The sequence below is a fragment of the Vigna umbellata genome, chromosome 1, assembly GCF_029865625.1.
Source record: "Vigna umbellata cultivar VRB3 chromosome 1, Vumbellata_1.0, whole genome shotgun sequence".
NCBI lineage: Eukaryota > Viridiplantae > Streptophyta > Magnoliopsida > Fabales > Fabaceae > Vigna > Vigna umbellata.
The window spans coordinates 102,791,209-102,814,449 of NC_142165.1; the positions used below are offsets into that span (position 1 = coordinate 102,791,209).

The following is a 23,241-nucleotide window of genomic DNA, read 5'->3' on the forward strand; positions in this document are numbered from 1 at the left end:
TTTCTTGCAAAAAATAATTTTATAATGAGTTTTAGCATAATGACATTAAAGAAATTGGTAATTGGCCTGGAAAAAAACCAGAAACACTCAATTATTAAACAATTTCTTACAAAAAAATGACTTTATAATGAGTTTTCATTTTATAATTTTTGTCGTATATAATTTTATCTAATTTTCACAAGCATAATAACATCCGAAAGAATTGGTAATTGGCCTGGAGGGTTTTTTTAGATGAAATTGAAGAGATCTTGAATGAACGTTTGCCTTGAAGGTGAATATGTCAATGACTCAACTCTTTACAAAGGCAAATTTTTTAAAGGCAAGTGTTTCTGATCTTTCCAATTGGGGCTACAGTAGGAATGAGGGAGAAAAGGTTGGAGTGAGAGAGATCAAAGAGAAAGGATTGAGAGGAATGAGAGAGGTGAGTAAGGGTTTGGGGTTTTTTTTTTTTTTTTTTAAGTTTTAAGAATGAAAATTATTAAAATACCCTTAACCTTAAAACTTAGAATCCATAATATATAAGGATATTTTTGTCTACTAAAATCCGGTACACATTGCTAAAATGTACCAACTGAAAAACAGGCGTACGCGCGTTAGCAAACCCCTATATATATATATATATATATTATATTTAAGAAAATATATTTTATAAACTTTTAAAATAAATCTAAATAAAATTATAAAATAAATATAGAGTATAATGAATAATCACAAATTTAACTTTTTTTTAACTATCATGTCAATTTCTTTATTCTGTCTAACCTAACCATCATTCAATCCTGTCATCTCGCTCATCCCATCAACCCAATTCATCCCGTTAGAGTATCCATTCCAGTCATCTTGACCATCACATTAGTTTGTCCACAAAATGAATTGAATCAAAAATTACAGATAAAACCAAAGCACATGTTTAATTAAATATTAAAACAAAAGCCATTAATATTTTCATTTCATTCATACAATTATTTTGAGTAAAAAAGTAAAAAGCACTTGTTGTTGAATATTTTAGGTCATAAAGAATATTCACATTTGCTTAATTTTGAAATTTCATAAACATGATCAAGGTGAAAGGGTCAAGGTCATGCTCATAAATTTTGGAATCCAGCTCGTCCAATCGACTTGACTGGTCTGCCCGTGCAACCAGATTTTGTTTTTTTGTTTTAATCCAAAAACGCAATATTTCTATTTTTTTATTTTTTCTGACTAAGTTTTCAACTGATGTCAGGTTGATTCATTCAGTTTAATGATCAAGAATAACACAACTATTGGAGATGCAGTAGAGAAAGACGTATAATACTCACCTTAAATAAAGTGAAGTGTTATGTCCCGAATGCATTCAATCTTTTAATCATGTCGGACTATGTAAAGAGAAGGTTAACACCGATTTGTTTGTTGTGGTGGTGCCCGTTAAGCTGGAAAAGATGAGATGAGAGGAGAATAAAATAATAAGGACAAAAGTGAAATGACATGTTCTAATTTTTTTAATCATGTCAAACTCTATAAGGAGATGATTGACATTGAATTGTTCGTTGTGATGATGCATGTTAAGCTAGTAAAAATGAGATAAAAGAAGAATAAAATAACAAGAAACGAAAGTGAAGTGATTTATTCCAATTATTTTAATCATGTCAAACTTATGAAGATAATTGATGTCAAATTGTTTGTTATAGTGATACCACCATACTTACGAAAATAAGATAATAAAATAATGATACATAACAATAAAGTGATTCGTTCCAATTTTTAAACGAAATGATTTATTATTATGCAAATCACAACCTAAGAAGGATAAAATTGTAAATTACATACAGATAAATATGATAAAAAAATCATTATTTGAAACAAATGTTAATAAAATAAGATGAATAATTTTAGTAATTTGTTAAGATATTATTTTTCTATATAGATATTGATTTTGGAAGAGACTCTTAAATAATGAACTAAACTTTCCCACTTAACTTTGCCGAGTAATATATATATAGGAAAGCTGGAGGGTTTAAAGTGATAGAGTGTGCAGTGTAGTAATGTGTAGTCACAAATTGCACATCTGATCAAAGACAGAATCATGGAAGCTGAAAATTAAATTCTCGTCATATCTTGAAAAGACATGATCACGTATTGGATTTGGATAGAAGCTCTAGTCAGTGAGAGATGCCAGTGAGTATCCACCACAAACTACTGTTGGAAATTGACACACCTCTAACATTTTCTACTAATATATGTAAATTCAATTATTTGTGTGAGAGAGCATTTAATTTATTTGCCTATATAAGCATCCATCCTCAACCCAATCCCCTTCAAAGATAAGCCCATCTTTGGCTATGCCATAACATAACCCCTCTTACATTTTTCTCACTCCCTTCCACTTATTACTACTCTCATCTCTAATTTCTAATTTCTCTCTCCTTCTGTGTGGCTTTCTAGGCAAAATGAGCACAAGAAGATGGTCAAGACATGTGAGGGGAAGGAAGAGAAGGGCCAAACTGTGTTTGCCCAATAATGGTGTCAAAGTTAAACCTTCCATGCAGAAGAAGCTTCGGGAGCTTCAGGGAGCAGTTCCTGGGAGTGAGGGAATCGACATGCAAACCTTGTTCCAAAACATTCAACACTACATACTTCAACTCGAAGCTAAAGTCACAGTCCTAAGGTGCTTGTCCAATTTTTATGGAGTATAAAGAAGGAGACACCAACAACATCCCTTTCGTAGACTCCTAAGAACTCAATCTATTAAAAAAAAAAAAACCTTCTACTGGGGGCTCTGGACAAAGGGTCATGGTAAGGCTAACACCATTACCGAGGCTTCTTTCCTTTGGCTGTGGAGGGAGTAATAACGTTGTATTTTATTTAAATTTTATAATAAAATAGGACTACCCTTCTATTGCTTCTTCTCGCATTTTATTTAAGACAAAATGTAAAATAATTTAATACTATCATTATGTTATTTAATATAATGTATGCTAACTTTATTAGTTTTACATTTACTAATATTATACTACTAATTTTTATTTATATGTGTGTTTTTAGAAACCTTTTCGGATTGAAGAACGCCTGAATCGATTGAGTATACATTGCAAATCATCCGTACACATTTCCTAATCTTAAGGTTTCATATGATTGGTAAAAAAATATGTATTAATTATTTAACATATGTAATAAAAGGTACAGCGTACTTAAATTCTTCAAGTATGTTTAGGAATGTTTTTTAAAGTGTACCTTTCTTCATTTTTGAATTGGGCCGAACGTTGAATCACCACAAAAAAGAATATTTTAATAAAAGCTAATTTTAATAATAAAAAATAATTAGTAACCGTAATGATTAATTTAAATATTAATTTAAAAAATAAAAATTATTAGTAAATTGCTTTTTAAATTAGTTTCTAGACTTATTTTTTTTATCATTATTTAAGATTTTTCTTGTGGTAAATTTAATGAAAAAAAAGGATGAAATAAAATGTCTTGAAAGATACATGCATTTGCTTATGAATATTAATAGATATGATGTGATAAAACGAAAATGGGGGAGAAAAAAAGAGATATAAATTTGTAAGTATTTAGTTTGTGAGAGAGGACGAAGAAATATTGGTGATATTTCAGCTTGGAAATTATTGTTTACAGTGATTTGAAGTGAAACTATAAAACAAAAGAAACACTGTATGAGACTTAAATGAAAATCCTTGGCGTGACCTTGGACCATAACCATCAAGGCCAGATCCATCCACATATCATTTTCAACTTTTGTATTCTTCAAAAAATACATCCTTAAGTCTAACCAACTCACCAGGTGCCAACTCATTCATACATCCAAATTATATAATTATATTAATATAAATCAATGTAAATCTTATCTTATAAAGAATTAAATTTAAAATTTATATCTTAATATGGTATCAACTTTAAGAAATTTAATTAAATTTAAAATCTACTTCTAAAGCTAATGTATTGTCAAATGATTATCACATGAGCTCCGATATGCTGTAAAGAAAGCTTTCGTTCTCGACTTTATTATCTGAATTTAGCAGAGGCGAAAGTTTTTAATTTTGTTAAATTGTAAAAGAAATAGGGGTTTTAATATAATGGAAAATATGAAAGCGCATGAAATTGAAGATGGCGATAATACAGGGATTCACGCACTTAAGGTCACAAATTGAAGAGCGTGTCACTTTAATGGGCCACTACCTCACCTACTACTCTATACATAGCTAATTATAGTACAAATTTTCCCGCTATATTACTAAATTTCTCGTGCTACTCTTAAATTTAAATCAATTTTCTAAATAAAATAAAACAGTTAATAATAAATATTTGATTTCTCATATAAAGTAAATTAGAAATATAACATTTAAAGGTTGAGAGAAAAAATAATTGAAAGACACATCACATCCTTGTTGATATAATATGATTATATTTAAAGTTAAATATAAATGGAGATTTACTGGATTAAAATAACTAAACAGTCGAGAATGATATCTTAAATTTGAAATCATTGATATTTAAAATTCAAATTGATCCATGTTAAGTGATAGTATTGTTGGAAAGAAAAATAATAATATTAAATCAAATAATAAAAAAATTATTAAATAAAAATAATTTTAGAAGAAGAAAAAATATTAATCATTATATTAATTAACTTATAAGTCATTTTATAAACTAAAAATTATTGATATATGAAATAGTTTTCATTATGAATAAAAAATTACGATTGATTTCTGAATCAGAGTTTAAATTGATTTTTAACATTAATTATTAAAGTTTTAACTACCAATAAATTAAAAATTAATTTAAACATTATAGATAAAATCTTGATAATTAATATTAAAAGCAGACTATTTTAGCTATTAATAATTTTAGTTTATAAAATAATATATAACTTAATGAATAATTATTACTAATATAAGAAGTATAAGAAAGAGATTTAACACCAATTATTTTGGGAGTTCTAGGAGCGTATTTTTCAAAGGTAGGTTTCGATTTTAGAAGAATTAAAACCTATATGTGACATAAAAACTCAAAACTATTTAATGAAATACACCATGAATAATGTTAGAATAATGAAAGGAGAAGACATAAGTAATAGACAAATGTGTGACCTTGACGAACTTCTGATCAGGATCAAAACGTGTCCTCATTATACCTAAACAAATGCGAGAAAGAAAAAAACGAACATCCAAACAACAAGAAATGATTCGTGGCAACCAAAAATGAAAATGAAGATAAGAGAAAAACAATATACTCTGCAAGGAGAGAAGACAAAAACAAAATGTTTCACAATAGAAAAGAAAAAGAAATTAACAATAAATAAAAGATTTTGTAAATTTTTGCAGTAGTAATAGAGACTACAATAACACAATATTATAACAAAAAAGTAATTTTTCTAAAAATTTAACAATATGCAAAATAATAGGTTTCGGTTTTTGAAGCTCTTTTTATAATCGAAACCTATAATTATACAAGCAAACATCTTTAATGTATTTTAGTTTCTAAAATTCAATGTTGTTTAATAATTTTCATTAATCAATATATGTATGAGAAGTCATGTGAATTAATTAAATTATGGTGTTATTTAATTAAAATGAGAGAGTTACTGAAGCAAATGAGGACCAACATTTTAATAGAAATACAAAGTACTGTATAGGTGCATCTTTTTAGACTAAAGTTTTGTGTCTTGGATTGGAAGATATCGTTAACTCATCCTCAATTTTTTACTCTAAAAAAAGGAATAAATGTTGATCCTGACATTCATTGCATATAGAGAAAGACATGCCCTCGTTTGTGCTGCCATGTGTTGATTTTATGTATATAGAATTCAACAGACAGATGCTTCTTTTATCACAAATACAGTTAATTAATAAGCAATTATACTAAATGGGATCTTGGCTTGACCATGTCTTTGGAGGGTGCATTTAGATAAAGTGTCTGAGAAGGGACCAAACCCTTGATTCAAGGCCATAATCATGGAGTTACCAATTAATTAAAGACGTAATATGATGCTGTCAATCTAATGAAACACACTTTTAGTCCAGTTTATGTCTGTAAAGTTGCCACATTAATAAACAAAATCTTAAACCTCTTTGACCATGTTGCTTCGCACATACGTAGTCATTAGGACATATCCTTCGTTTTCTACATTTCAGGCTTATGACCAAACAACACTTTTTCGCTTCGATTTTACGAAAGAAAAAGTTCATTATTTAGCCATTTTGATACTGTGTATAATAAATATTAGAAGTCTCTCTACTAAAAATAAATTATAATGTATAAGTGAAGTATACATCTTACTTTCCAAACCGATTTTATAGGAATAAACTTAAATTTCTTGTTAGTCTTTTTTCTAGAAAAAGAATTGTACAAGTGAAGACAAACTTTTATCTTGAAATATTGGACTGCTCTCTTACTTTGTTGTTCCATATAGAAAAATAATTTGAATACGTGGAATTTTGATAAAAATACACAAACGTACGACAATTAAAAACAATATATTGAACATTATTGAAAATTTAAACAGCAAACCCATATGTAAAACATTGTTTATATATTATATTCCACTTAATCTCCCATTCAATAGCAAAAAAAGTTACTTTCTGACTAATAGAGTTTATTGATGTTATGTTGAGAATTCAAACGGGTTTAATTTACTATTTTAAAATAAAACAAAAATCTTAAAATACTGACAAATTTATTTTCTTTGAATTTTTTTGTTTCAATTTTTACCACATTAGAAATAGAATTATTGGAAAACAACTTGGGCTAATGAACTTATATATCTAAAAGAGATCATTTTGTAGTCTAATGTGCGCTAATGAATTAATACATATAACGATTTGGCTGCAGTGAATGTGTGTGGTCATTAACGGGTCTTTTTGACCAAATTTATTGAAATATAAAAAAAAATATAAATATTGAAGAAGATAAAGTGAAACATCTTAATATAAAATTATTAATAAATAGAGAATCATTGATAACTTTGAATAATACATTAAATATATAAAATATTTTTTTATAAAATTGAATAAAATTTCTCTCACTAAATATAAAGCTATGATTAAAATAGCGAGTCTAAAATTTATTATTAAAGTTAACAAAGACATACAACATGGAGGTAAACATAATGAGCTCATTAAACTAACCAGACTTATCCAACAGACTATTTATTTAGCTTACATCAATTAATTATAAAACCATAGAAATAAAAAGAAAAGATCCATACAAATATATATATATATATATATATATATATATATATATATATATATATATATAATTCACATGTTTACAATGTAGTCTTAAGCTCCATTTTTAATTATTTATCATGCACTCGTCATACTATTTAAAAAAAATTATCTCAAATCTATTTTTTTATTACCTACAAACAAAGACAACATAAATATTAAATGAAATAATATTTAAAGTAATATAAAAATATATATTCATATTGAGATTTGAATATCTTGAAAAGACAAGAGAATATAATATCCTTTCAAATTATCAAATCATACAGAGCTTAATATATTCATAATAAAAAGTTGAACTTGAAAACCTAATAAAGAATAATATGATATATTAATAAGCTGAGCTTAATATGAGCTTAATACACACACACACACGTGTATATATATATATATATATATATATATATATTCATAATATATTCATATAGAGCTTATCCAATTATCAAATATTTATTTGAACTTGAAAAGATATTAACCTTATTTTTATTTTTATGTATTTCTATTCATAATAAAAAGTTATAATAAGTAATTTTAGAAGTCGATTTAATAAGATGAGATTTACATCTGTTATTATTGGATTATATTTACAGCTAAAGCAGAGTTTTTAACACAGTCTCATATTGAGAACATCAAATGTAGAATAAAGAAAACCTAATAAAGAATAATATGATATATATAACAAATCTTAATAATAAAATTTGATATCATATTACGAAAGTGTATTAAGTCTCACTAAGATAAATATTAATATTTTTGTATATTATCTTATAAAATAAACCTTAAACATAATTAAATCTCACAAAATCAATTTAGTAAAATGAGATTTGTACAAATTTATATATTAATTATTATTTGAAAATCTAAAATTAACAAGACTCAAATTTCAAATCTACGAAGTATCAATAACATGAATATATAAATTTTTACTTTAAAAACAAGAATAAATGTAATCAAATATAGCGAAACTCACATGTACTACTTTGTCATCCCTTAAACATGGGTTTGAAGCTAAGAAAAGTGACAAGAAATCATAAAAAAAAATGCAAATATCGTCAGAGAAAAAGTATGTGTGAAAATATGAGTATAATGAGCTTTATGTTTTTTTCATCTCCCTTTCTTGTGTCACTCTTTTTTGTTACTCTCTTTCTTTCACCCCTCTTCATGTTTCTCTTCCTATTCTATTTTTTATTTGTTTATCCATCTTTTTTTTTCTCAAATTTTAAATTAAAAACTACATTATGTATTGGATTTTTCTTAAGTTTGAAAAAATGTCGAGGGAACACCCGAGGAAGATGCAATTGAACCTGATAAATGCACTTGAGAGAAAGAAGTAGATCACAACAACGTCGAGAACAGTAAGAGATGGAACATAACTGGTTTTGGTAACATGTCGTGTTTGAGCTTCTCACCATGACTGAATGGAATTTCTTTCAAAATTTCTCAAAGGTTTTGTTTTCATACATATTTAACATTCTCGTGTTGTTATGCATGCTTTCTATTATAATCTAATCAATTATTGTTTTTTATACGTTTCATGTTCATGTTGTTAGATATTTCAATAAACAAATTTTGTAGAAATATTTTTAGATAAATTTTATACTTTAAGAAATAAATTTTAAACTTAATGTCACTTGCACTTACTACATGTACTTAATTCTTATTTTTTAATTAAAATGAGTTTTTTTATCATATATTGTGTAGCTCTTGTTTTATTTCCTTGTCATTATTTGAACTATCAGGTATTGGTTTACACCAGCTATTCTTGCAATGATTGTTGTTGGTATATCTTCTCTTGTGCTTACATGGGTTTAGACGTAAAAGAATTGCTTTCTATACCCCTTAAAGTTGTTAAAGAATGTTAAGAGTACTTTTTTAAACAGTTAAAGTGTAATGTAGAAAAGGAAAATATTTTTTACATTTATGAATTTTACTATGTTTATATATAATAATTTAATTTTCAAAACAATTAATAGTTCATCTTATAACGGTGAGAATCGTAAAAAAAATTATTGTAAACCAACTTGATTAAGAGTTTACGTATTTAGAGGACATATTAGGAAAGGATGGAGGCTCTTATTTTAATTCCTATAGAGGCTATTAATATTTTATTTTATTCTTTATGACAAAAACTCTTGTTACTTTTTTCAGACCTGTGTACAATACTTCTACATTTTAATATATATTTGAAACTTCTTTCAAAATGTATTTAACCTATCTTAGCATATTTAAAATATAAATGAATGATTACATATTAATAAAGATATATTAAAAATATTTCCTCACTCCTTTCCTATGGTCTCTTGAAAGCCACCATGATGTGATTATGTGGCTCTAATTGTTCACGGTACTGTAGTAACAGACCAACACCGAACTTAGCTATGGAGTTATTGCAAGAGATGATTTCAGCCATTGGATCAGATAGAATAAAAATAAAATGAATATCAATTTTGTTTAGTATTTGGTGTGTATTATTGTAAGTACCAAACATTAATCAATATCATATTAGAATATTTTTCATATTATTTATTAATTTATGGGACTTATAAAATAATTTAATTTTCATTTTTTTTACAAGATCATAACAGCAATATTGATTATAATAAATTTAGGTAATCTAAAAAAAATTAACTATCTCATATAGTATTCTTCTTTAACCTAATTCCCCTTAATATGAAAAATAAAAAACAACTTATTAGAAAAATGTTGGATAATTGTGCATTTTATTTCATCATATATTATATTTAAATAGGTTTTAATAGTATGATTTATTTATGTTTACATTATGTTTTCAAAAATACATTTTAGTTTTTATTTCTTAAAATGAATTGTTTATTATCTTTCTCATCAATCTATAGTTATCATATAATTGTTATCTTAATGAGGTTTTTGTTTTGGTTAATATTGAGAGATTAGTTTTTCATATAGAAAAGTTAAGATAATGTAGTTGAGAGTGTTAAATTTGATTTGTGGAATACGAATAAGTAAGTGGTACAATGCAAGAGTGACTCAGAAGTTGGTGTTGGAAAATGGATAAACCGAAAATCACGGACCCTTCCTGGACCACTTACATTATACCTCGCTCTCTTTACTCTCCCGTAAATTTAGCTATCATAATTTTCATACATTCTTAACCAAAAACCACGCACACACATTTCACTGCTTTTTGAGAATCATATTACCTCCTTTTTAAAATTCTGACAATTTTCTAAAACAAAAATTGAATGATAATGCTTATGACTAGGCACTGCAAAAAAGTTACTGAGCTTGATAAATAAAAATAATTATTTTTTATCTGTAAAAGCTAAACATTGTAAAAGGTTTATAATTACTCAATTACCTACTTAATTAACTGATGTCCTATCCTTTAAAAAAAAAAGTTTAATAGATAGTGCACATGATGAGCAACGCACATGTGACCTCACATTTTTTTTAATAATGAAAATCACATGGAAAAGTTACACGCCTATAAAATTAGCTAGTAAAGTATGAGATTAATTTAATTTCAAATTTGCCGCAGAAAATTTGTATTAACAGTCAATAAAAATAATTAAGTTTTATTGTTTTGTCATAGTCTTATATAATTACATTCAGTATTATATTATATATATATATATATATATATATATATATATATATATATATATATTATTTTTTTAATGTCATTTAAAAGTATATAAATATGTCATATAAAAAATGAATCGAATTTTTTCAAACCTTCTATGATATACATGTGGGTAAACAAACAACTAACAATTATTAATGGATTGATTAAGATAATCATTGATGTAGTTACAATTGATTGACAATTAATAAAAATATTAATCATTTATTGATAATGGGCCAAGCCTAAGGGTAAACTCATTTTAATATTTATAATTATATGTTTGAGAGGAAGGTCAGTAATTAATTCTGAATACTCACTTTCGATTGAATATAATCATGCAATAAAATCATTGACTAAAGCGTCAGAGTATCTTTTACAGTACCCACCCACACGGCTTGGAGAAGAAAGAGAGAAAACGAACAACACAACTTGATAATGGAAGACCATCAGAAAGTTCATCCAGTTTCCAGAACAACTATGAATATTTTAAGTAACGGATCTCAATCCCTATTCGAAACAAAGATAATTCTAGGCTTTACTATAATTACAAAAAGAAGTAATTGATTATAAATTTATAGAAACAAACTAGAAAATGAATTTAGTGAACAGCAGTAGAGAATAAGTAGTGAGTGACAAAAGTGTTTTGAAAGACTAGATGATTTTACTTGTAGAAATATATATGATCTAAGTCAATAAATAAATATCAGTATACATTTGATCTATTTATTGACATAAAAATGTTCTATTAAAGTTACTGGTATAAATTCTTCAAAGGAAAAATGCTTCACAAACTTTCTTCATCAAATTACCTTAAAAAATGACCTAATAACAGAGAGAAACAGAAAAAAAAAAGGTTATTCTTCAAATTTTGCGAGAGACTTTTTTGTGTTTGTTGAAAATGATTTAATTTTGTTTAACTTTGTTGAAATGACTAGTTAACGTATTATTAACATAAATGCATAGATTAATTTAGAAATGAGATTGTTAAAAAAGGAAACAATAAACATTCACGTTCAAGAACAAATAAATAGACACAACAAACATTGAAAAATAATGTGTTGTTAAGAATTATTGCACTTATTAAAACTCTTGATTAAGGTAACTCAACCTCTGTAAAAGAAATTAAATATGTCATCTTGAAGGAAGGTAATGATATTTTTTTTTAAGTCTAAATGACATTATTTTGAATTTGATCCAAGTCAAATAAAAAACGATGAAGTTAATATTCATTGTGTTGAGCATAATATATAAAAGGAGTAGATAAAGTGGTTATCAACTTAAATAAAAACAAAAATTATAAAAAGAAGTATGAATATGAAATATTATTTAATTATACACTATTCAATTAGATATAAGTATAAAGAACAAATGTTTTTTTATTACGATGTGTGTGGATATTTTGATCAACTTAGATACAAATTTATGAATACTTTTTAGAATTTTAAAGACTAGATTGTATATGAGGAAAAATATTTTTAATGTTATTATAGATAACCTAAAAGTAACTAGACTTGATTTTATGATCTTAAGGAACAAAAATATGATAATCGACTAATATCACTGAAAACATTTAACATGTTAAAAAAATATAAATATTCATTGTAGATTATTTTATATAGTTTATATAGTTATCATGGTTTAAATGTAGTAAATTTGACATAGTTAATTTTTATATTAAAATTAGGTGTGCTTCAGGATTGAATTGGGTAAGATTTTAATAAATATATTGTCCAATCCATAAAAATGTCGTCGGGTTTGATTGGAACGAGATTTTACATTTTTTATGTTAAATCTAATTTACTCTTCAATGGATTAGATTGATCTGGTTAATCGGAAAAAAATTTTGAATTCATTTTGAAAATTATAATTTTTAAATGAAAATTTAATTAAAATATAAAATAATATTTAAAAAAAATAATTCTAAAACTTTAAAGTTATAACAAGTTTGATAAAAACATAAATTAAAATTGAATAGTTCTCCTTATCAAACTTATGATAAGAGTAGATAAGTTTAGATCGAGTCATGCTTAATCTAATCATAAACGAAATCCATTTAATTTAGTTGATTTGAATCAAATTATATAATTAAATAACCTAATTCAATAAAAACTTTTTAATTAAAGTTACATTGATTTTATTGTGTATAATAGTGTTTATATATATATATAAAATAAATTTTTAATATTAATGAATTAGATTTATTTTTTAGAATTACATATCTTAAAAGAAATTATATAATTATAAAATGGTAAATCAATTAACTCAACATACTATATAATAGATTATTTCCAAATGTATATATAGCTTACATAATAAAATTAAAGATTATAGTAGTAAAGTGGATAAATCCAAATATTATTTTTCACAAAAACTTGCTTATTAAAAAGAATTATGTTTATTAACTAATTAAGAACTTTTAAAAGAATGAAAATTGTTGATGTGTATGAAATAAAAAAAACAATAAAATTTATGAAATCACTATGGTAAAGACTTTACTGAAGTTATATTTTATGTATCAAACTTCCAATTCTTGTTCTAGCATTCACACTACTATTTAACAAGTCTTAATGTCTTAAAGATAATTCTACACTTATTAAAAAGAACCATGATGTCTTAGACATTTTCTTATTAAAAGTTCTCATTAAACGTTAAATTCGGATGTTAGAAATCATCGACAACCACTATATGTCTAGATACTCAATCAATTAGTTGTTATATTCTAGTCAAGGTTTTGATATTATGTTTAATAATTAGATACCCACAAATATGCAATCAATTAATTCATGTAGTTAACATCGAGAATAAAACACAAAAGTAGTGAAAAATATATATTTAATAGTATAAATCACAAAGATTGAAGATACATTATGTCTAACTCTCCTGAATACGAAATTTAGTTGTTCTTATACATTATAAACTCTATAAAAGAATAAAGATAAATGTTTTTAGAATAAGTCCACCTTTTAGGGTTAGTTCCCTATTCTAATTCTTCAAAAGGAGTTAATTTTTGACTTTGAGTCTTTTATTTCAAGACATTCATAACAACTAAACTTGAAATTTGTGTTATAACAACTATTGTGTTTGAAATATTTTCAATCTTTATAAATTTCATTTATTTAATTTTTGTAACTGAAGTAACTCTGTTAATAAATTATTTTATGTGATTTCTATTTATCTTCACAATATTTTTACAAGTAATAGCCAAATATTTCTATTTTCTAATTTATTAAATAAAAACCTTAATTATTCAAAAAGTAATAATAAAAATACCAATAAAAGATAAAAAAATAAAACAAAAATAATGATAATGTCAATTATCAAAATATCTCAAACTTAAACATTTTTATGTCTTTTAATTTATATATATATATATATATATATATATATATATATATATGTATATATATATATATATATATATATATATATATATATATATATATATATATATATATATATATATATATATATATATGGGGTTTGCTAACTTATGTAATCTCTTAGGTTTTATTCACTTGAATGGATTTGATTTGGGGGAGAGTTGATTGAATGAATTTGAGAAGATTTGAAAGTAAACTTTTTGTTGTTTATTTAAGTGGATTTGGAGACAACTGAAAGTAGATTTGGAAGTAAAATTTGTGAGAATTAGTGTAGGATTTGATTGACGTCACAAATTAAAAAATTTACTTCCAAATCCACTCTCACTTCTCTCTAAATCCACTCAAATAACCAACAATAAATTTACCTTCAAATACTCTCAAATTCATTCAATTACTCTCCCCCCAAATCCATTCAAATATATCAAATTTTAGTTACAAAAATACCCCTATTCATGAAGAAAGACATACTTTAAACACATGAGTATTTTAATAATTTTATTTTTAATTTAAAATAAAAAATAAAAAAGAATCATAAATTATTCAAATACTCTTAATCTTAAAACTTAGAATTCATAATATACAAAGGTATTTTTTTCAACTAAAATTTGGTACACTTTAAGAGATTACCCAAATTAACAAACCTATATATATATATATATATATATATATATATATATATATATATATATATATATATATATATATATATATTATTCTTTGCCGATAAAAAATAAAAATCATCATCAATGTCCAAAAAAACATGAATTGGTCGTCTTGTCTATTAAAAGGAAATATCAAATGAAATTAAAAAAGAAACTTAAAAATTAAATTTTAAATGAAATTATAATAGTTATAGTAATTTGCTTTATTAGTAAAAATGTTTCACTCTTTTATTTGTATATAGATTTTTTTTTCCTTCTTTTCCATGCATGGTTGATTTAATTGAAAATTTTGGTACTTTCGATTCTTATTTTAGTATTTACACCACCACTGTTTAACAAGTCTTAATGTCTTAGAGACAATTATAAACTTGTTAAAAAGAATGTGTTAAACTTTTTTATTTGTATTAAACATTAAATCTGAATGTTAGGGATGACCAACAATCAACTCTATGTCCAGATGCTCAATCAATTAATTGGTTTATTCTAGTCAAAGTTTGGACATTGTGTCCAATAATCACATACCCACACATATAAAATCAATCAAATAATGTAGTTCAGATAGAGAATAAAATACAAAAGTAATAAAAAAGAAATATATTTAATAATAGAAATAACAAAGATAGAAGATACATTAGTCAAACTCCCGTGAATAAGGAAGTTAATTACTCTTATATCCTAAACCCTGATATCTTTAGAGTAAGTTCACCCTTTAGAGTTAGTTTCCTATTTTTCAAAAGAAGTTAATTTTTAACTCTATGGAATCTTTTATTTAAATACTTTTGTAACTGAACTGAATTTAAAATTTGTACTTAGATTTTTATAATTGAAGTAATCAAATTTGTATTTTTACAACTAATTTTTTTGAGATATTTTTCAATCTTTGAGTAATTTTCATTTATTTAATTTCTATAATTAAAGTGACTCTGTTAATAAATTATATTGTTAAGGTATTTTTTAATCTTAAGTGATTTTCATTTATATTCACAATATTTTTATAAATAATAATCAAATATTTATATTTTCTAATTTATTTAATAAAAATTTTAATTATCCAAAAGTAATAATAAAAATATCAGTAAAAGATAAAATAAACAAAATAATAATAATAATGATAATGTAAATTATCAAAATACCTCCAAACTTAAATATTTTCATGTCTTATATATATATATATATATATATATATATATATATATATATATATATATATATATATATATATATATATATATATATATATATATATATATATATATATATATATATATATATATATATATATATATATATATATTATTTTTTGTCTCCAAAAAATAAAAATCATCAACCATGTCTAAAAAAATATGAACTGGTCGTCTTGTCTATTAAAAGGAAATATCAAATGAAATTAAAAAGGAAACTTAAAAAGTAAATTTTAAATGAAATTATAAGTTATAAGTAAAAATGTTTCATTCTTTTGTTTGTATATATATATATATATATATATATATATATATATATATATATATATATATATATATATATATATATATATATATATATATATATATATATATATATTTTTTTTTTTCCTTCTTTTCCATGCATTGTTGATTTAATTGAAAATTTTCGTATAAATATTTTACATGCATAAAATTTACTTACATCTACTACTGATCTAGCGAAACAATAGAATTTGTCTAATTCAGTTGCTAAATTATAAAAGAGATTGATATATCACGACCAAGTCATTGCCAAATAGAAACTAAAATATTTTAGTTTTCGTACGTAGTAATGACTGAAAAAACATGATGTATTTTTTTAAATTGTCCTAATTTTTAATAATAATAAATAAGTAATTTATAATTAAAATAATTTTTATAAGTGTTAGCTTAAAGGTTAATACAATCAAGCATTTCATCTATAATTTGTGTTTGGGCAGGGTTGGGTACCGGTCAAAACACTCTCACGTTCGAGCGAGTGATTTACTCAATTATTTCTGTAATAAAGATGAATAATCATAATTCAAAATTATCTGTCTCTTTCGTCAGATATATATTTATAAATATTATATTTAACTTACCATTTGACTCATTTATTACTAATAAATAACATTATTTCTATTAATAGTCAATTTCACTAAATGGTCAATCACTCTGTCATTGACTAGCTGGGTGGTCATACATTACAATTTGTTTTGAAAATTTTGGCAATTGAATATAGAAAATTGTTTTTCTTAATGGATTTTTATCGACTGAAGTATACATCCATACAACAGTTGCCTAAAGACTAGAGATTTCCCACCCTTGTTTGCAAGTTGCATCAAATCATATGCTAAAAAAATTCTTAGGATTCAGTTTTCTCGATAATAATATACTTTAAAAATATTATTTAATTTTTTTTTATTTTAATTATATTAATATAAATAATAAATTCTATAAATTTATTTTTAAAATAGATAATATTCATAATTTTTTAATTCTTAAGTACAAACATGTTAAAAATATGTATATTATTAAATACATATATAGAATTTTTTTATGTATTTAATAAATATTATTAGGTAAAATAACATAAAAAGGTGAATTTTTATAATTTTAAGAAAAAAAAAGTAAAGAATAAAGAATAATAGAGTCATATAAATGTAAAAAATATTTGTTTTAAAAGTATAATTTTGGATAAGTATATATAACTAAAACAGTAATGAAAAATAAATTTCAAATATTTAAAGTTACACCGTACTCATCTAAATGGCACAACTATATACTATCAGCAAAGCCATGTAAAAAATCTACAAGTTATTGCAGAGCCTTGAAATCGAGAACAAGACAAGAATCCCATGAGAGGCAGAGAGAATGAAAACTTGCTCGGGATAATTTAGACAAAGCAATGGTTAAACAAGAAGGATGCACACTTGGACAATTTCTAAAGACATAAACTCCTTCAAAGTCTGAGGCAGCCATATATAGATTGAAAGCTTGGACTGATGAACCAATGAGAGAAGAGATAGCAATGATGAAGCATCCACTCAAGATAAACCAGTTGGATATTAAAAAAAGTTATTGTGTGTGTGTGTATGTTTGTATTGAACATGTGATGAGTATTTAAAGTTTGAAGTTTGAACAGGAAAAGAGGTCCCACGAATGTTATAGGAGGGAGGGCGAAAAGATGGTCATGGATAGAGCAGGAAATTGAAAGTTTTGGCAATTCCACATATATTCAAAAAGGGATTGGAGAAAGCGTAAAATGTCTAAAAAGAAGGGAGAGAAGATGGCGACAAATTTAGGGACGCATGCACCCCGTTGCTTCCCTTGATCTTCCTAAACACACATAAAATTCTGACCTCTGGGCCCATTCCATGACCTGTCTAAAAAAAACCCATTCCTCCTTCACAATTCTCTTTCTTCAATCTATTTCTTTACATCTTGGACTGTGTCAACTTTTTTTTAAAATCTTTTTCACATATATTCCTCCTCCAAATTAATAATAACAAAGTAAATCACTGTACCCACATATTCCCTGCTGCCTTTTCCCTTTTTTTTATTTGAAATAGGTAAGTATACGTCTCATATTGTGTAAACGTGAATTTCTTAAAGGGTGATATTGACAGACATTTGCGTCATCTAAAAGAGATAGACAGAGAGAAAGAGCATAGTTGGACAAAATGGGAAAGCGGCAATCACAATTTTGCCTATGTTGTTTCTTTCTAAGTGAATATTATTGTGGGAAAAAAAGCGCAGAAAAAGATAGGTAGCTAGGTAAGAGTGTAGCGAGTAGCATTGTAACCAAACCAGGGGAGATTTGATTCGTGAAAGATAAAATTAGAGATGAGAGAGAGAAAAAAGAAAGAAAGAAAGAAAAGCATAGAAGCACACTTTTGAAAGGCCCATGTGGTGAGCATGTGGGGATTGCATTGTGCTCTTTTTCTTAAGGCAATGCCAAATCCCAAGTGCCCGGGAATTTGAATTCCCGTGGGACCTCACGCACTCCTATCACCATGTTTTCCGGATCCTGCCAATTTTCCTTTTCTTTTCTTTCCTTTCTTCTTCTCTTCCTCCAAATTCTATATGCCATATCTCTCTCTCACACGCCCAACCAACTCCAAACCCTACCTACTTATTTTCCTTCCTATAAATATATATCACACACACTTACTCACTCTTTACCTCCACTCATATACTATAATCACGCCTTTCAAACATACATAACATAAATCCTTCCACTCTCAGAATTTCACAGTACTACTTACTTTACACACTCAATGATTTAATATCATTAGTCTCAATCCATAAGAGGTGATCAATTCTAAATACAAGCCATGCATATAAAACTAGTATGGCTACTTTGATTTTTACTTTAAAGGGAGACAAAAACATTAACTAGACTTTTGTTGGCGTGTCTTGACTCGATGACCTATATATATATATATATATATATATATATATATATATATATATATATATATATATATATATATATATATATATATATATATATATATATATATATATATATATATATATATATATTTACCACATTCTGAGTCCAACATTCCAGAAACATGGCAAATCATATTACTGTGGGGAAAGGTTATTTTACCTTTTGCCCCTGTTGGTGCTATAATAATTAATAAAAATAACGGCACATGAAATCGTTTTTAATTATGATTTGAGAACATGGCACATGCATGAGAATTGTATGGTAGCCAAACATTAGTTTGCATGTCAACCAATCCGAAATGAAGAGTGCGTATTTCATGCCAACTCCTAAGGCTGTGCTGTTGTTCTTTTATTGCTATCTATCAAATCAAATCAACGAAGAAATCATCCATTGATTTTTCTTTTCTTTTTCCTGTTTGCCAATGACTCCATTCTATATCTTGGAACTGTTAACGTTATTACAAACAATACACTAACTTTCTAAAAATGACTATTCATTGTGCCTGTGAAAGAAGCTATACATCACGACGGTGCTATATTAAATCTATCCATGCCAGGGAAATAGCAGCTAGGGAAACAGACCAAATGCTTCGCTTTCTCTATTATTACTTTATCACATAATTATGTACAATAAATCTACTCCACCAAAATTTTAAGCACACTGCTTTTAAAGACAATACACTAATTACATACAAAAATATTGGCTTCACCAAATTATATATACACACACACACACAAGGATAGATAAAACTTCGATACTGTATTCGTGACAAGCCTGGGTTTGTTTTTTTTATTTTTAATTATAATATATTTATTAAATGAATGAGTGTATATGATCAACCTGTAATTCTGATTAAATAATAATATAAAATGAAAACTAGTATAAACATAACTCCACGGTATAAAGAAAAAGGAGAGTAGAACGGTATAATATATTTATTAGATTTATTTAGTGTTGCTGATTTCATAAAATAAAATTAAAAAGTACTATATTTTCTAAGTTATTACCTCCAATCATATTTATTGATAATAGTGTTCAAGTTTTAACATAAATGGATTTTAAAATAGTAACACTACATTAAATAAGATTGAGCTAGCTGAAACCTTCTCATAACTAAACGTGATTATTATTTTGTATTTCAATATAGGAAGTAGCTTTCAATACATTTTAATCACTTATAAATTTTGTGCTAAGGTTTGGAATCATGTGCCAAACTTTTTCTTAATTACTTATAGTACCATTTAAAAACATTTTGTAGAATATAACCTAATTGCATAATGAATTATATTTTTTTATTAGGCAGCTCAAGTTTTTATTTCTCCTAAATTAATAACTAATTGTTACTTGACTACACTGTTCATTCTCTGTTATATAATATAAATAAATATTCATGTTGGATAACGTGTGTGTGTGTGTATATATATATATTCATTTCATGTTACATTTGATCTGTATATTATTGACAACATAATATCAATTAATTCAACTCAGGGATTTAATTAATTTTGCATTGAACAAAAGGTACTATTATTATTGTGGCATAGTCATGATTAAATATGTTTGATATTTTAACCACAATGATCAACGCATTTTCCACTATTAAGCATGATCAATCTAAATCGAGTTTTCACAACGTTTATGGGAAAAGGACTTGCTGCCGATCACGGACTAAAATTCTGCAAACTTTAACCCGACAAGGATTACAGATTATTTTAGAAAAACAAAATTATTTGTACAGAAAATCATAAAATAATATTTTGTTGTGTTTATCATAAAAAGATGAATTGCTGTATATATACTGCATCTTTTTTTAATAAAAAAAACTCCAACCCAAGTTTTACAAGAACATCAAGAAAGACCTGACAAAATGTTGATATATTTTGAACATTTGTAAAACAATATTAAAATAGTATCATGTGAATATATTGCCTTATCAATTTATATAGATATAACACGTCATGATTAAAGCATGCTATATTTATTCCATTAATTATTGCATAAAGAAACTTTATCCAAGTGAGCAAATTGCAAAAACGAAACCGTGTAAATCTCTTTTTTTGGGGGGAGGGAATCTTGTTTAGTTGAAAACTGAATATAAGAATTTATTGTGGAAATGAATTAAGTGTAGAAAATACAAATACATCCTATTCCATAGTTTAATTACCCTAAAACTGAGGGCACATATAAGAAGATAAAATACAAAGCTATAATCATTAATTAATAATAATTAATAGCGATGATAAGGTACAATCTTTCTCTCACGGAGTTCCACTCGCGGGCCATAGGCACATTGTTTCGAAGCGAGTCGTATTTAGTGAGTTTTGTTTGTATTCAAAACAAAGATACCGATGTTAGGTTTGCATTACATTAAGGTCACCTTTATTCTTCTTTACCACTAATCTAAATACATTTTTTTCTTTATAATGTAACATTATTCTCTATGGTTTTGGATAGTGGGCCAGGGACTCCATGTGCCAGCATGTGCTGTGTCTTTCTCTCTAAGCCCCACCATTCTCATCTTTCGAACACATAAATTCCTTCTCTTCTCACTCTTCCTCTTCCCAGCTCTTCTCTCTCTCTCTCTCTCTCTCTGATCCTCATCATATACCACTTTGCTTCCATCTGTAACACTGCAACGTCACTCATCAAATCTTACTCTTATTTCTTTCTCTTCATCTTCTACTATTTCTTTCAACAATTTCATCAAGGTATGCCTTAACTGCTTCGTTTTTCCTTTCCAGCTAATTGTTTATGAATAAATCACATTAAATTGAATTTTCTCTAGCTAACACCAAGCCCTAGCTAACTAGCATATGCATCGCATCGCATCACCCTTACACCCCATCTTGTGAATTCCAAACAGAATGCGAAATATCAACACCGTGAAGCAAGAATTCCTCAAAAAGTGGATATGGGGTCTCAGAAAATATAGCTCTCAAAAGAAGAACATGAGTCTGTTGGAGAGAAAGAAAGCCATAAAGCTGTCAGCAGATTTGGCCATGGCTTCCACCAGAAACAAAACCACTCGCTGGAGCAAGGCCCTCATAGCCAATGCTTCCAAAAATAGCAACAACAAAGTCCTCACGGAACACGTGCTAGGCTCATCACCACCGGTAAGGAAAAGCTCTACCAATTATTCCCACAGCAGAAGGATCAGAAGCTGCAGAAAGAGCTTGAGAAGAAACCGCGCGGTCCACATACCAAAGGATAGGGTGGTGGCGAGTTTCATTGCGAGAAAGCTGGTCCAGAAGAGAACGCGGAGGCTGAAGAGTCTCTTACCAGGAGGAGAATTCATGGACGATGTGTCTCTGGTGGAGGAAACCCTAGATTATGTACAATCACTGCGAGCTCAAGTTGAAGTAATGAGATGCCTCGTCACTGCCTCAGAGCTCATGATCCTAAATCCATCGTAAATATCTCTTTAGAATATACAATTATAATCAACCCATAATATGCTTCATTATATTATATTTTTATAATATTATGTTTTAATATTTCTTTTCTGGTTTTATGAAATTTGCCCACTTCACATTTTCTCTTTGTGAGATAGAAGGGGTGGAGAAAATTAAAAAAAGAGGCGTTCCCATGTATACGCTAAGGCATTGTACAGAGGTAAACATATATATATGCAAGTCAATCAAATTAAGGTTTTATTTTCATCATCCTCGGTTGGCATAAAATGTTTATTTCCGTGTTTATCTTCGATTCGTCCACTTTTGTTATGCTTTTATCATCGTATGCCAATCTGTATGTATCATTAAACCGATGTGAGGAAATTGACAATACATGTCAACCAAGTTGATGTTTTGCAATAAACAGCAAATTAAACACGTATGCTAATTAATTATCTATATATGATATCTTGGTTGTTAGTATATGTGTGTCTATACGTCTCCATATATTATATCATAACACCAACAAATTAACTCATTACTCGTGGGCATATGCGC

General features: G+C 26.4%; 1 protein-coding gene across 1 annotated transcript; it reads left to right on the forward strand.

Annotated features, from left to right (window-relative positions):
• The first annotated feature begins 21,837 nt into the window (after positions 1-21,837).
• P1R1 (transcription factor) lies at positions 21,838-22,953 on the forward strand. The gene is made up of 2 exons (XM_047312539.2): positions 21,838-21,999; positions 22,155-22,953. Exon 2 carries the CDS (start codon positions 22,156-22,158, stop codon positions 22,702-22,704), a length of 549 nt encoding a protein of 182 aa, XP_047168495.1. The 5' UTR covers positions 21,838-21,999; position 22,155; the 3' UTR covers positions 22,705-22,953.
• Positions 22,954-23,241: the final 288 nt, after the last annotated feature.